The 17,197-nt window shown below is 37.2% G+C and overlaps 1 protein-coding gene across 14 annotated transcripts in view; it reads left to right on the top strand.

Moving 5' to 3' along the window:
- TCF4 (transcription factor 4) overlaps window positions 1-17,197 on the top strand; it is a 354,155-nt gene that overhangs the window by 313,563 nt on the left and 23,395 nt on the right. For 9 of the 14 annotated variants that reach the window (XM_058557181.1, XM_058557189.1, XM_058557188.1 and 6 more), the window contains 4 exons: window positions 3,080-3,147; window positions 4,278-4,356; window positions 6,941-7,017; window positions 9,739-9,942. In XM_058557181.1, the coding sequence (XP_058413164.1) occupies window positions 3,080-3,147; window positions 4,278-4,356; window positions 6,941-7,017; window positions 9,739-9,942 (428 nt within the window). The remainder of the gene's footprint in view (window positions 1-3,079; window positions 3,148-4,277; window positions 4,357-6,940; window positions 7,018-9,738; window positions 9,943-17,197) is intronic. The other 5 variants (XM_058557193.1, XM_058557187.1, XM_058557183.1 and 2 more) reach the window with 1 other exon arrangement.

Below are 17,197 nucleotides of genomic sequence, written 5' to 3'. Positions count from 1 at the left end.
TTCCAAATTCTGATTTTCGGTAGTCGATCCCCAGGCACCGCTCATCCTAGTGTTTTGATTAGGGTGTGTTCTAATGGGAATTGCCATTTCCCCAAAGCTGAGATTGAGACCGAGGGTGGTCCAACGTGTAGCCGAAGATACCAAACCCTCCCTTCTGCTCCATCTTCTAGCCAGCAACAGCACCTGTGTTCAAGCCATCTGAACAATGCTTGGGTGGCTAGCAGTGTCAAATCCTCCTACAAAATTACAGTTCCTCTTCATAACCGCTCATCTTCCATTCATATTTATGTTACAGCTCTACTTAGAGTCTGATTATTTTTTCTCTTGAGCAAGAGAAATTGATTAGAGCTAAAATAACTTAAGAAATCGATCCAGTCTTTACCAAGTAGGGGCATTAGTTTTTATCTTTATTTCTGCTATTTGGGCATTTTGGTAATTTCTAGTATTATGAGTTGTCAAAAACTGTGGTCTAGAATAGTAATCAAGTCCTGTAACATTAAAGACGAAAAGGTGGACTTGATGAGCGCAAGTTTGATTAGACGTGTGTTTTGCTAAGCATGACCCATTACTCAATATAAAAGAAATTATGCCATTTGAGAATTAAAAAGATATTCACATTCTGATTATTTATGCCCTTTGACACATTAGTCACGAGAATAAAATGAGAAATCTTTAAGAGAAAAAACCATGTAGCTTAACATGTTTCAGGGACTCTTGAAAACGTGTCTCCTCCGACATTTCCTGGAACAGAACAAAAGGCATTCCAAGCGAAAGGGCAAACTGGCCCCAATAAACTCTTTGAAATTTAAGCCCGTGGGTTTGGCTCTCCAGCTGCTGCAAGGTAGAATGGCTTCATGTTAAAAAATAGTCTGTTCTTATCAGTGACTTCCATGAGTAGCCTTTGTAGTTTTCTGAAACATTTTCATGACAACATGAGGTAAGGAGTTGATTCTAATTTTTATTCTACTTCCTGAGTCCTAATATCTCCCTCTTTAAAACAAGCACTAATAGAAAGTTTAATTAGAAAGATGTGGTATGAAAGTAATCATAATGATCATATCTTGTCTCTTCTAAAATGTGATTTTTATGTTATATATAATTTATTTTTTCAATGTTCCTAAAATATGTTTATTGTTTTCAATTCCTTCTGTTTGGTTACATGAAAAAATATTTTTAAACACTTATCCTCATTTTAAAGTTGTTTGAAGGAATCATTAATCTTTCGAAAGCTACTACCATAGCAAATTTTATCTGTAATTGAAACAGTATCTTGTCGTATTTAGGTTTTGGTTCTTTATTAGATAATGTAGTTTTTTCCAATGTGTCTCTGAACTTTGATTTCATGAAGATCTGTTTTTTAATCAAGCGGATATCCAAATTATTTTGACTGATAAATCTAATTTTTAGGTATATATGATAATATTGGTTCTAGGAAAAAAATATATATATAATTGCCCCCAAATAGCATGGTAATACAATGCTGAAAAAAGTGCTCTCTGTGTTTTCAAAATCTTTTTCTCTTTAGAATTGTCTTTAGTTTTTAAAGAACTCCTTAATGCAGAAATTTTCACTTTTACACCAGATATAATTTCAGTTCTCTTTTATTAAGTATTTTTAATTCTCTTGATATCTGTGAATTCCTTCCACTAGCTCAATTGTATGATATCAGACCCTCATTTCAAAGAATTTGCTTATAATATGATCCTTAGTACTAATAACCGATATATTTTTAATAGTATGAATTTGTGATATGAGAAAGAATAGGTTTGCTTTGTCAGAAGGTGATTGTGTGTTTTTTTAAATCACATACCAGTTTTCTTTCAGTTTTAGTCATTAACGAATGAATATGGCAGTCGATTTTGTTAACCAAATAAGGCACATATCAAAAGATTATCTAACTGACATACCCCACATGTAAATATACAAAAATAACAAGCATAATTTAGCTGTGCTAAGCAGAGGTCAGGAGAATGAAATTATAACCTAGAGAAGCAGAGAATTTGACCACTTGAGGTCTGACCCCACTACACCATTTTAACAGATCTGGAAGCAGACAATGATACACATTTGCCAGCAAGGATGCTCTCTTGGGTCAAGGATAGGGCTGGGAATTTTTCAAAATTATATAAGGGTGCAGTGAAGTTCTGCTTGGATTAATCAGCTGATTTAAAATTTCCTTTTCTTATTTTATATCTCCTGGAGTTTAATGGGTTTTATTTAAATACTATGTCTGTTTGCTGATGTTGCGGCCTTAATAAATGTAACGTATCAAATGTTGTAGGCATTGTATTAATACTGTTAAATAGAGCTGGCATTGAATTATATACTGGAACCTACATCTTTTTATTAACAGTACTCTTTGTTCATCTATTTTGTAGGTAAAAATACCAGTGTTTAAGATGGTAGAAGTAGCTTCCTGAGTATGCAGACTTACTTTATCTCTGGATTTCGAGACCATGTTGACCTTTAGTAGCATAGTAGTTCAGAATTTTTAAATGGGATCACAGACTTAAATATGTGGAGAATGTATGCTATTTAAAATATTAAAAGTATTTTCTCTCCTAGGAAGCCAGACCTATTACAGACTTTTTGTTTTATTTTGTTTACTGTGGAACTCTGAGAGGAGTACCTCATTTTGCTATGTATCCATTTTTTTTTTGTTTGAAAGAAGGTAGAAGTGATTCGTGAAGATAATTCAATTTAGTGTATAAAATATAAAAAAACAACAAACTTTGAGGAATTCAGAGATCTGAAAGTACTGAAAACTTCTTGCAATGAACTTCACATGCTCGCTTGCTACCATTCCCCACTAACTCCTCATCAGCAACAGGGGAAAAGTAATAGCAACTAAAACACTTTATCTTGAAACCAAGGTGTCAGGTTTATATTTTATCTGCAAAAAATGTAACATGAATATATTTGACATCTACCTCAGCAAACAAATTAATGCTAATTAAAGATTAATGTGTTGTAATTAGCATTAAAAATGCAATTAAATTGTGAGTAAATGGACCAGGAATAGAAAATTGTTAGACGTCTCACTGCCTGGTTTTTCATATTCTGCCTTTTGTGTTTGCAGCAAATAGAGGAAGCGGGGCAGCAGGCAGCTCCCAGACTGGAGATGCTCTGGGGAAAGCACTTGCTTCGGTGAGGAAATATTGACTTTCGACTTCATATGTACCGTGGTAGTAGGGTGAACTTTGATCAGAAGTGGACATTTGGAATTTTAGAAAATGAATGGCAAATAGCTTTGATGTTTTTGGAAAGGCCAGCTTTCTTGCATAATGATCATTGGAAAATTTGAGGAGAGCGCTGTGAAGCTTCCAGTGTATGGCTGGTCTCTTCCATCTTGTCTCCTCATGGTGGTACTAAGCAGTACTCCATTGTGGATTTGTGGATTTTCTCAGCGCCTTTAGGTGTATAGATTTTCTATCTTGATTTCTTCTTTTTCCCTAAAACCATATGGGTGCCCATTGGCCAGCTAGGACTGACTTTGCAAGGGGCAGTTCTAAAACAGTTTGGAAAAGGCATTTTTAAAAAAATGACCATAACTGAGGTCCGTGAGGCATTGTCACATAACTGGCACCCAGAGACTTAGCGTCTCTGCCTTGCCTTCCCACTGCCAGGACACTAGAATTGAACGTTTCTCCCATGTTCGCTAGTGACAACATGACCCATCTTATTTATTGTCTTCAAAAGCTAAACATGGTCGTTTGCAAATGTAAGTGGAGATTTGTTGTTCCACCATTCTATCTCTTCAGTTGGTTTTTTTCTTACCATTGGGAGCATAAAGTAAGTTTGATTTATATTAGCTTTGTGACCTAAGTAAAAGTTTTTATGTAATCTGGGCATTCTTATGCCTTGGAATCAAATGCCTTAATCATAGTGAAGAAGGAATTGGACAAAAATATTAGAGATGCTGCTGTCTGACCTCTTTTTTGTGGAGGAAGGAAGGGAGGTTCAGAGTATCCACGTGGCTTGCTCATGGCCACACAGCCATGATAGAGAAAGGACTAGAACTAAAGTCTGCTGACCCCCCAGTCCAGTTCTTTTCTCTCTATCTTATAGGACCTCAATAATTCTTCTTTTGAAAAATTAAAGTAATTCTTAAGTTTTTTATTTTAGAATGTCAGTGCTATGTTGTTGATTGTTAAATGTATTTTGCAACTGGTCATTCTTAAACAAATTGCATTGACACTTTGTAGTTTAAAAAATTGTTAATGATTTACTCCTAGTGAATGAAGGTTTGATTTTTTTTTTCTCCCCACTGTTTTAAGATCTATTCTCCAGATCACACTAACAACAGCTTTTCGTCAAACCCTTCAACTCCTGTTGGCTCTCCTCCTTCTCTCTCAGGTACTGTACTTTAAATCCCGTTCCATCATAGTACCAGTTTATGAGATTGCTTTCTGCTTTGTAATTCCTGCTCTAGTAGGTGGAAACTCACTCCATCCAAAAGCTCAAAACATAACATACCCGAACAGACAAATAGAAAGGAGTGGGAGAGACAGACTGCCATGTGAAGGTACAGCCATTTATATCCAAAACTCTTCTTGAAAATTAGCTGTTTTTAGAATACACAGCCATATGAAAAATGTATTTCTTAAACTTTTCTTAGCTCTGTAGAAGATACTCAACAGAATAATATATTCCAATAAAAGATCTCAGATGAGACAACTCATTTAATATAGTCGTGAATATGAATATAGACTGTATAGTCATCAAATATAGACTATTCAAAAGGATCATTTCTTACAGAAATTTTAGACTTTCCAAATTCCCTCTTTACAGTCCACGGCATTGGAATGTTTGAGGAAAACTATAATTTGGTAAATAAATTGTGAAGTAATTGTGTGGAATGAAAGGGGACATTTGTCTTTAAAATATAACAAATTAACATGGCCTGTGGCTTCAAATAAGAAAGTTATAAGTTGTTGGATTATGTTAGTAAAGCATTTCACTTTTCAGGGGTCCATTTACGAGACTCATTGCCCTTCCAATATAAGTGCTTCCAGAAGGTCCTGTCTGGTGCGTGTCTCTGCTCTTTGGAAGGAGGACAGGTGGCTTCTAAAAAAAACTAAATCACATCTGTACCTGATTGAAACCTGACCTTACTGTAATTTATTGTGGAGTCACTTGCCTAAAGATTGCCTCCTTGAACTCTATATTATTCCCTGCATGCCTCACTCACATGGCCCATTATAAACTCAGTTTCCTGATAGAGAATGGGAGGTTTCCGACTGCCACAAAGCTTTCAGAGGTGATGGCCATAGCGCAGGTGGGATTTAACATCAGCCTTTTCCAAACCTTCATCAACCTGGGAGGGTTACCGAATAGAGAGAGGGGTAGCTGGACCTTGAAGTCCATATGTCCATAGACACAAAGTTGAAACTGGGAAGAAATAGAGATGCTATTAAGAGGATAATGGAACAGCAATGAAACATTCCCCGTGACAGAAATGGAAGGTAAGATTCAGAATTGTTATACACTTCTGGTTCACTAGCATATGTTAGGGTCTGGAAAATGATCACAAGTATCAATGTCCAGAACCAAAGAAGGATTGAGACAGCGTCTAGCTTGGTGAGGCAGGTGCTGAGGGACTCTGAGCAGGGAGAACTCCAAGTTCCCCATTTCAAACAAAGCAGCTCTAATTTTGTCTGTTTTATAATTTGGAAAAAAAATATTCTATAGTCTAATAAAGTTTGAGATCCACTATTTTATGCTGATGCTCTCATTTTACAGATGAGTGTGCTAAGGCCCAGAAAGGGTGCGTGGCTTGCTGAGGTTACACCAGTAGCAATATCAGAGCTTGGACGAGAATCTGGTGCTTACCATTCTGCCATTCCACTTCTAGGTTAATGATGGGAGGGGAAAGTTATGAAGCACAAGTCATTCGGGAAAATGCCACAAATACCCTAAAGCTGAATAGCAGTGCTCTAGATGAAAGACACAGAAAACAGACTAGAGCATATGCCACTGTTGGGGTCCTGGTAACGCATCATGGAAGACCACGTGTTAGGAAGAAAGAACTTTATGAAGCTGTAAATATGGGGACATATTGCTGTTTTCATACCAATAACTCTGTCCAGATTCTGTCACTAAAAGTAATTGAACAAAATATTCTGATTTTATTTAGCATAAAAATACACAGACATGGCACACCCAGAAGTGATAGGAAGAATGGATTTTAAAAGTGCTAACAGTGTCAGGGCATAAGATTTCAGTGAGATCGTATGTATTTTTTTTCCTTTCTTGAATTATTTATTTTTTAAGTTTTCTACACCAAGTGTGTGTTATTTTAAATTTAAAAGTGGGTTTTATTTTGTAGGTTGACATGTAATATTTATTATAGCAGGAATCTCTCTTTACCTTCAAGTTTAGTGGATCATAAAAAAATTTTTTTCAAAAGAAAGTACTTATTACTGCTGTTATATTGAGTTTTTGAATTTCTGGTTTAGTGGATCACTGCCAACTAATCTTTTTCCTTAAATAGCTTCTGAAGGCTTATCCCTTCTTAAGGATCATTTTAAAAACAAGTGGCAAAGCTGTTTTTCATTGGTGAGAGAATTTTGGTTTAACACACTGGCCTTGCATGAAGATCTAAAAAAAAAAACCTCACTTTGTGCTCTTAAAAGTACCTTGACTATGTAGTGATAGTTTTCCTTCAACAGGAACCTTCCCTAGCTAAAAATTCGGAATCAATCAAATGTTCCCTCTTAGGAGGAAGCCTGAGAGAATTCTGAGTCTATGTAAAGTCTACATATTTTACATTTAAAATGTTTTCCTCATCCAAAAATTCTTGTATGGAAAGTTTACATGCATTTACCTTATTCTCTAAATGAAAATCAGTATTCCTGTTTCTAAAAGAACTGTTTAAGATATTGGTGAGATTATTTTTAAGATTATATAGATCTCATTGTAATTCCCGTTTTACTATCAGCAGGCACAGCTGTTTGGTCTAGAAACGGAGGACAGGCCTCATCATCTCCTAATTATGAAGGACCCTTACACTCTTTGGTAAGTCTCATCTGCTAATCTCTCCACCATTCTTGGACTGTGTCTCTCTTTTTGCATCTAGTTCACTCTCCAAGATTCTTATTTTCACTATTGGAACTGTAGGTTGATGTTAAGCACAGAAGTTTGGTTAGAGCCAGTGATGAGACTGCGCTGGTTCCTGTTTGTAGATTGTCACCCAGATACTACTACAGTGTAAGCCCCAGGGCTCTCAACATCTAGGACCAGACAGATTAAAAATCCTAGAAGGATAATGGCCTCCTCCCCGTCTTTGGGAAAGATCCCTGTCAATGATTAAATAACTTCCCTGATAGGAGAGTTCTGGAATTCCAGCAAAACTACATAGCTGGAACACTTGAAGAATCTGTATACCTCTGCTTTGCTTTCCAGAGTAACTGGTTTGTAGGAGTTTTCCTCTTGACCTCTGAATACAAAGCCTACTATCTATTTTCTCATTCACTTTGGTTCTCATAGAAATCTAGTGATATCGTTAAATGCCTCCTCTTTCAGTTAAGCACTAGCTGAAAATCTCCATGGCTGTCATTAATATTATAAATGCTCATATGATGATTCAGTGTCTGGCACTCTAGTCTTTCTCAACTCGTGGTGGATGGGGCTGGAAATATGCATGAAACAACACTGCTCTGTGCACTATTTAGTCTAGATGTGAATCAGATGGGGAGGGGGAGCAGCAAGGAGCTCTTCAGTCCTTCAAGGTGGAGTTTCCCGTTTTTTCCTCCATATTTTGAAATGGAATGTGGAAGAAGGCATAAGTTTATCTGTGTATCTAACTTATTGTCTTGTCAGCGGTTCAGAGTTTCCTTTCCCTTTGACTTACTATTTCAATTAAGGAAAATCTAAAAATGAAAACACGAAAGTGGATTTCCCCCTTCGTGGTGCCCTTCCTTGCTGCAGTGTGTGAATCATCCAGCTATGCAGTGTAGCCAATAAAGGCAACCACAGAGTGAGACAGCATATGCTTGACCTACCTTACCCAGTTAATCTGCAGCCTGCATCCAAATGACAGAGAGTTGTTTTAAGTGTTTACCTCCATCGGTTATTTTCTAGGACCCATCTATCAAAACTGGGTTTTGTCCAGCTATAGATCTGTAGAGACTAGGTTATGAACTACAGCTTCAATTCTCTTTGAATTCTCAGCTCTCAAGAGGGATTTGCGAGTAGAAACTACTCTCTCCACCAGGAGGCTGTGAGCCAGAAAGGATGATAGGCACTTGTATTATTTTTTTCATGTTAACATTTATACTTGAAGTATGTATTATCATTCCCATTTTCATAAATTAGGGAATTTATGAAATAAGAAGCATAGACCCAAAGAAGTTTGGTAACTTTTCCAAGGTCATATAAGTAGCAGAGCTAGGAGTTTAGGGGAGGTCCCTTAACACCAAAGCCCACCAAATCAGAATGCTGTGTACCGTAAACTAACTATATTAGATACACATTCTTCCTGTCAGTATTGAATAATAGAAATTGTTTTTCTCATGCAGTAGAGCTGGTACATCTGTTTGCACAGACCATTGGAAACAAAGTGGATTGTAGCATGATCTGGTGCAAAGAGGCACTAAATTTGAAGTCAAAAGACTTAGAGTCTAACCCTAATTTACCATTTCCTGGCAGTGTGACACTGAGTAATTAATTCACTTAATTTCTTTGAGCTTCATTTGCACATGTATATGGAAAGGATAATAATGTCTTCCCTGCTTGCCTTAACACATGTAGAATGAGAATCCAATGAGATGGTGTATTTTAAAGTACACCCTGGAGAGTGGTACGCAGATGTCTTTTTGATATCATTATTGATCACACTGAAAAAAATGAACACACATCTGCATGTCCTTTTTCTTAACCAAAAACTATAAGTTATAGACCTTATCTAGTTGCAGAAAACTAGGATCCTAATGGCTGAAATGGAGGAAAAAAAAGTCTGTTGGTTTTTAATTATATGATTTAATTGTATAAGGTAGTGAATTCTATGCTATGGGAGGGGCTTGAAATCAGTTAGAAGCCCTGGTGAACATTGATCCCAGTCTTTGTGATTCTTCACTCTTGAAATCTCATACCACTTTAGTTAACAGAATTTTTTTTTTATGTAACCATTTTGAATCTCCCTGAGTGCCGCCCTCCCCCCCCCCACACACACAAGCTGGTGAAAATAGAAATCAAGAAATATGGGTAAAAATTGATAATTCTCAATAAATTACAATCTGTATGCATTTACCTGTCCCTGACTTGATACTTAGCACTATATCATATGCCACAGAGGAGACCAAGGAAATATGCCTTCAAGAAGATAATTTAGTTGGGAAACTATAAATTGGTCATCTTTCCATTGTTAATTTTTTGAAATTTTTAACTGATGCCTGCCAGAATGTTCCTTAAATTCAATAAATGTTTCTCTTTTCTAAAGTAAATCTGAGTTCTCTTTCAAGCTAATGGGATATAGTATAGTATATGTGCGCTATAACGTCCTGGAAGAATTACTGAATTTACTTTGTTAATGAAAAATAACACTATAATTATAACATTAACACTTTTCAGTTTTCTAGGAAGGACACTATTTTTATTCTCATTTTAAGGAAATAAACTTTATTGGAAACATATATTCAGAAACCCAAAGTGTGGTTTGTATCAACTCAAGTTTTACTTACGTAACCTATGCACGCATTTCAAACTAAGTTAAATTTCACATCATTTATTAACCAACAGCAAAGCCGAATTGAAGATCGTTTAGAAAGACTGGATGATGCTATTCACGTTCTCCGGAATCATGCAGTGGGCCCATCCACAGCTATGCCTGGTGGTCACGGGGACATGCATGGAATCATTGGACCTTCTCATAATGGAGCAATGGGTGGTCTGGGCTCAGGGTATGGAACCGGTCTTCTTTCAGCCAACAGACATTCACTCATGGTAAGTGATGGAATATGTAGACTCTATAGTTAGCCGTATAGAATTAGAATTTCAAGTATAAATACCGCTGCTGCTGTTTTCTCTTTTTTAAACAGCTTTATTAACATATAATTCACTTAACATAAAATTCACCCACTTAAAGTGTATAATTCAGTATGTTTTAGTGTATTCATAGAGTGTGCAAGCAAGACACAGTCTAATTTTAGAACATTTTTGCCCCCTGCAAAAAGAAAAGAAATCCCCATATCCATTAGTAGTCACTCTCTATTCTTCCCTCCCCCTAGTCCCTGGCACCTACTAATCTGCTTTCTTTCTTTATACATTTATCTATTTTAGACATTTCCTATAAATGGAATTATACAATTTGAGGTAGTCTTTTCTGATTGACTTCTTTCACTTGGCATAATGTTTTCAAGGTTTATACATGTTTTATCACACATCAGAGTGTTAGTTGTTTTTATTGCCAAATAATATTCCATTGTACGGATATGCATTTTATTTATCCATTCATCAGGTGATGGATATTTGGGTTATTTCCACTCTTTGGCTATTATGAATACTGCTCCTATGAACATTCATGTACAAGTTTCTGTGTGGACACACGTTTCCATTTCACTTAACTGTATGCCTAGCAGTGAATTGCTGGGTCATTGCTGGTGTTCTAAATTCTTCATAGTGGTGATTTTGGCTAAATGACCCAACTTATGTTCATGTTACATTGCTGACGTTTCAGATATGTATAAGTTGAAAATGTTTTTTTTATTGAAGAAGCCAAATCGATGTCTTTTGATTCTGAGTATGGGAGGTAGAAATACATGGTGCATTTGTCTAAATATACAGGTGGCACTATGTAATTTGATGTATATAGTAGTTTTACCTCTACCTATTTTTGAAGAAGTCTATATTTGAATAATATTTAAGCAGATTTTTCCATATTACAATTGGAATTTCAATGTTGCCCATTACTTTTGGAAAGGATTTGGGAGTGTATCCCTTTTTTAGCTGATTATGAAGATTCAGAGAAACTTCCTAACAAAATATTAAGTGATGACAATTAATGAGGTGCCCGAATGGGTGGAGAATTTAACTTTACCAGTGACTCTTTGTAATTCTGCTCCTTACAAACTCCTGCCTGGTCATCACACACATTAGTGTCTTGTTTTGTATCTTATAGGCTCTTAAAAATTTGCCTGGACAAAGTTCTATTTTTCGTTATTACTATAGCATCTCTTGTTTAAAGAAGATTCCAAAAAGAGAATGCAAAATAAGTACAGATTATTCTGAGGCTAAGTTCTTGCTCAATAATATTCCTCTGCCCGCCTTTCAGTTTCTCTTAATAAAAGACAAAGGTTAAGAGTACCATCCTGAGCGGTGTATTATTGAAACCTGCAACCAATTTGAAACCAAAAATACTGGTTTATAAATAGAAGCAATGAACTCACTTCTAAAATGTGGAAAGATATTTCTGAATGCCAAAGCTAAATCTTTTTTTTTTCTTTTCCTTGACCTCTATCCTAAAAATTCATCATTGAATAAAAATTGTTTGTCTATTCATGACAGTCGCTAAGAGTTTACAAAAGGAAAATCTAGATTTTACTTTAGCTTGGCCTCAGGTAATGTGTTAAATACACTTGGGATGCATATAATATGAGATTTTGGTTTGTACAGCTCTTTTTTTTAACGACAATGTTTAAACAATACTGCTTTTAATTAAGAAATCTGGCTTTATTAAAAGCCAGATCTGTGACTTATAACCATTTCTGTATATCTGCTCTCAATCAAGAGAAAAATAGTTTAATTTCTGTAGCTGTGTTCGTTTTGCATATGTTAAACGGATGCAGCATGCACCCAGGGCATTGCTTCAGAGACAGTTTTTTCCATAAATATGTAAAGTTTGCTCTAAAATACCAGATGTAGGTTAAGTGGTTCTTTAAAAGAATAAACTATACATAGATGCCTTTTGGAACTATTTGACCTTTGAATTGCCTCCTTTCTGGATCTGATTCAGAGGTGGGATAGGAGGAAGAAACTGGGATCATCTTTGGAGATGGGAGGTTGGACTGACCCAGGTGGAGGGGAAAGGGAGAGAATGGGACAGAGCGATAAAAAAAATAATTGGCCAATATTAGACAGAAGAGTCTTTGACTTGATTTTGAAAAAACTATGCAGAGGCAATAAAGCTACTAGTTTTGCTGATGAGGAAAAGTTCCTGTTCACTCCTCTGAAGACATTTAGAGTTCCATCAAGGATGACCACAGAGCCAACCAGATAATAGAGTAACTCCAGGGATGTGGCGTGGCCACAATCTGCTGCCTTTTAAACCAAATGTAGTCTTTCTCCTTCCTTCTCGAAAATATTCAGCGAGTCCACAGAATCTGAGCTCCTCAGCCTGAAGCTCTCAAGTGTGCGAAAGAGATCGGAGTGTCATTTTTTTTCCTTGTGCAAACTGGTATGAATTTTCAAACAAAAACATAAGAACAAAGGAAATAGTTTTTGAATTTAGTCAGTCTGAAGTTAGCCTTTGACCATTTGATACATTCCACAATAAAAAGGAAGTTGAAGGAGAACACACACACAAAAAAACCCACCCCCCCTTCCCCCGCAACAACAAAAAAAAATTCAAGGAGGATACTGGTAATGTTTTCCACATTTGAATTTTAATACATGAAACAGGCCATAAAACTTTGGCCAGCTGCAGTAAATAAAGTAGCAGTGGGAGGTATGCACCGGAAACTTCGGCGGAGAAAGCAAGGGTGGGAGTTTCTTTCCCAACTACACACCTTCATTTGTTGTTCTGGAATCTAAGCGAGTTGTGGTAATGGAAGACCCATCCCGGGGCTGGTTTTCTTTTGCGCCAATCTCTTTTGTAACTCTCCTTAATGATTCCTTCTGATTAAAGAACAGACAGCTCGGAATCCTCTTCACCCCACACTCTTCTCGTTTCCTCTCTCTCTGCCTTCCGAAAATCAAAACAAAGTGACTTGATAACTTGGAAGATGATATAAGCATTTCTTTCTGCAGCAGCTTAAAATCGTGGTGGGGAAAACTGTGGTTCTGCCTCGGCTATTATGTTATCTCATTTAATTGCTAACATATTGTACTTAGCTTTTGATTCATAAAATGTTTTCCTTGGAGTTCTGAAGTAGGTCTTCAGTGATTTACTAAGTATTAGTATAATGAAAGGGATTCTTTCACAGCAGCGCGGCTCATGACACCAGAGTGAATGTTGTATACTTGCGGGCTTTCTGGATGATATGATTTGGCCATGCTCTTTCCTGCTCAAAAACCTTCACCCGCTTTCCATTATCCACAAGATAAAGACCAATTTCTTAGCCCAGCTTATTAAGCCCCATTACCAATTACCAAAAACCTTATGTTTAGCTATTCCAGTATGCAAAAACTTTTCCAGCAAGATCAGTCTGTGCATATTACCAGAATTTGCCCTGTACGTTCTCATTAGGTACTTCTTTTATATCTATCTGGCTTGGCCTGCCCTACCCACTTCTCTCTTCTTCTCTCATTCCTACCCATTCTCAAAGCTCTGACTCAAATTCTGCCTCTTCCAGGAAGCCTTCCGTTGCTACCTCTACCAGTGATAGTAATTTTCTTTTCTGCTCTCATAGCACTATGAATCATACCAATGGCTAGATATTTATCTTACCCAATTATGCATAGCCATAAGTCTTTTGTAGGTATGACTTTTGCCTTACCAACTGTACTGTAAATTTCCTTGAGTACCATGTATTACGTTTTGTTTCTCTCCCAGTAAATAAATTATCAGTGAAAAGGGAAGAAAGAAAACTAATATTTTCTGAGTGCCTGACAAGTTGCTAGGTGCTCCATATACATTATTTCAGGCAATCTTCACAAGAGCCCAGTGAGGATAATAGTGTCCATTTTAAGCGTTGGTCAAACGAGCCTTAGAAGGTTTGCGTAATTAGTGTGAAGTCGTGAAGCTACATTTAAATTCAGGTACATTGACTCTAAATTCCATGCTCTTCTTTTTTACTACCATGAGCACTCCTCAGAGATTCTCTGTAGGTACAGCTTTTGAGAACTAATTTTAGGTGGTAAGAGCTTGTGATTTTCAAATCTTGATAAATGTTGGTTGATGAAAGAAGTTTCCAGGCATCTCATGGCCAACTTCCCAGAGCAGCTCTCTACCCAAATGTAGAGGTAAAGAACTTTTCCTCCAGTGTGATAGCATACTAGATTAAAACCCACATTGTCTAAACACTCTTAAATGAACATGTCTGTGCTAAGTGACAAGAGGTGTGAACTCTCCTTACTAGGGTCCTTGAAGTAGTAAATTTTAAATTATTGAGTTATTTGTCCAACCGTAACCACCCACTTTTCTAACAGAATCAAAGCAGAAATCTCTGAATGTTGGAGAATAAGGAAACAGCTGGGTTTGTCACTAACCTAGTCAAGAACTCATACCCAGCTATAATCCCCTCTGTGCCTTCAATAGCTCCATGGTTTATCCTGATATTAAATCATCAGATTTTTAAATAAATTATTGAAATGGCAATTTTCCAAATGTAATTCTCTCCATTATTCATTCAGTATTCAGATCCACAGATGAGACCCAAACAAAAGTCTTTCAAATGACCTAGTCTCCTCTTTTAACTGAATAAGAACAAAAGCTGCATCAGAAATGTCTTCATGTAACTTTGTATGTGCTTCTGATTACTTGTCAGTAGAGTCAGCAATGTTGGGGTCATTAAGCTAAAAGTCTCCTATACTATTAATATATAATATCAGTGTGGTTCCCATCTCCTTTTTGCTTAAAGTCCATTTAATCATTTCAAAAAGATTTATCAAGTGGTTACCAAATGCCAGGCTCTATGCTAAGATGTGATCTCTGCCCTCAGGGAGTTCACAGTCTAGTAGAAAAGGGCAGAATTTGAAAACACATTGCTGCATCCGTGTCATAAGCCCCATAAGAGAGCGGGGATGCAGCTCTCCTATCTGGGAGGGAAGGGCCACATTGTCACTTGGTGGAGGAAGAGTGATCTCCTAAGGATCTCGTTGGTCTGGCTGACTTGGGGGTGGAGGAGCCCTATGAATCTCCCCACCCACGCCTGTCCTCCACAGTGTCCCCTGAGACCCCTCACTAGAACCTCCAGGTGGGGATGTGGCACCTTTCAGAAACCACTGATTTAAGACAACCTTAGCCCAGTTTCCCTCTTTTCAATAACATTTTTAGTATTATTTTGGGTTAAAAAGAATTTATCAGCAGGACATTCATTAGGTGATGAAGCACCTTTTTATTTAACTGACATTAAGCGTATGAGAACTTTTACCACTTAGGGCCTCCTAGGACAAACAGATTAGTTTTGCTTTCATCGTTCTTAAGAGTTAGGACCATTGAATTTTAGATTCTAAAAGCACCCCAGAAGACGTTTAGCCTATTACCCTTATTTTACTGCTGAAGACGAGGCCCAGAAAGGGGAAGTGACCCAAGCCTGGATACTCACTAGTTAATGGCCAAGCCAGGATTAGAAACCAGACAAGCCAGCAACGAGACCAGCGCTGTTCGTACTAAAGACCACACTGCCACAGCAAACTTCCTCTCTAACCAAATACCATAGCGATTTCAAAACTGTGGCTGGTATTATAAACCATTTTGTTACTCTGACTTAACTAATGAAACCTAAGAAAACTCTTTAGTTGCCCCTTGGCTTCCTGCAACAAGTTGCTGTTTACTTCTGCCCATCATACTTGGCAACAAGAGAGGGTAGTGGGCAGTGACATGATATCTTGGGTAGCATTTACTGGTATGTAGCCATGGGAGTAGCAGAAGTCAGAGAATTCTGTTTCTGTGGGGACCTCTTCAACAGAGGTATGATCTGTAGAGGCCTCATTATCTTCGGTCTTGTTCCTCTTAGGTTTTCACAGATTTTGATTCCATAAAGTTTCGTCTATATTTGAGCACATACTTCATTTCTAAGCAATTATTACTGTAGAATCTCAGGGACCTTAGAGGTCATGCTCCAAATTCCCTGCCAAGTGGTCAACAAGCCTCTATCAGCCTCCTTCCTCCAGGGTGAGTAGCTCTAAATGACCACAAAGCCCATTTGCATCAAATGTTAGAAAATTCTTCCTTATGTCCAGCCCAAATTTACTTCTCTGTGCAGTCTTTATTTTTCTGCCCGTTGGAAGTACCCGTAAGTCAACGGAACAAATACTTGAGAAACTTTGAGTTATTTGAAGATAGTCTATTAGTATTTTTTTCTCTAGGTCAGGCATTTGTGTCTTCAAATATTTACCGTAAAAAAAAGTTTTGACTTAATGACTTGCCAGTGCATTTTCCCTAGTTTAAAAAGAATGCCTTTTTTTTTTTTTCAAGGCTTTTAGTGTGTAGAATCTCAAACTGAACTCAGTGCTCGAGAAATCAGCAGGGTGGACTGGGGTGGATCTATCCCCAGACCCCTTCAGTACATTATGTCTTCATTAAAGGCAGCCTAGCAAGATCCTATTTTTAATGACTTCATCATCCTGCTGACAAATATGGAGCTTGTAATCAGCTGAAATCCTTAAGCTACACGTCTCTCCACTATCCTTGTATTCTTTTGTTGTACCAGTATAAAACCTCACATAACGCCTTTGAATTTCATACTACAGCCTTCAATCTGTTTCCAGTCTAAAAGTCTTCTTAGGTCCTCATTCAGTCACATATTCTGCCAGCTCTGCTGTCGGCAAATTTGATGGGCACCATAATGCCCACATCTAAGCCACAAATGAAAATGTTGACCATGGGAGGTCATAGAGCAGAAAGCCTGAGGTTCAATACGACAGACATTCTCTCTGTGCTTACATCATCCCCTGCTCTTTGGGTTTAATATTTCAACCAGTTTTGTCCACCTGATCTTACTCTCATGCAGTCCACCTTTTCTCATTTTGTCCGTAACATTATCACAAGACACCACGCATACAGCATTCCCGCAAATGAGGAAATGGTGTTTGTCCAGAAAGACTTGTCTTGAGACTGAGGTCACTGCCTTTATTTCAGAGCAGTTTGAACTGTCTTTTAAATTGCCTATTACAGAATTTCACCCAAGATCTTAGTTATCAACATCATCTTTCTGTAGCTACTATATTGTTGTTTTTTTTTAATTAGGATATTTGCCTATCTCTAGTGTTCCACCATCTCTACTAATCCCCATGATTATCAAATATTTCTGAAAGCAGATTAGCAACTTCAAATGAAAATTTTTACCTACATCAATATTGTACTTTATTTTAAGAAAAC

Source organism: Diceros bicornis, chromosome 16, assembly GCF_020826845.1.
Source record: "Diceros bicornis minor isolate mBicDic1 chromosome 16, mDicBic1.mat.cur, whole genome shotgun sequence".
Taxonomy (NCBI): Eukaryota; Metazoa; Chordata; class Mammalia; order Perissodactyla; family Rhinocerotidae; genus Diceros; species Diceros bicornis.
The sequence above is the reverse complement of the archived record's forward strand: the minus strand, read 5'-3'. Positions and strand labels throughout refer to the sequence as shown.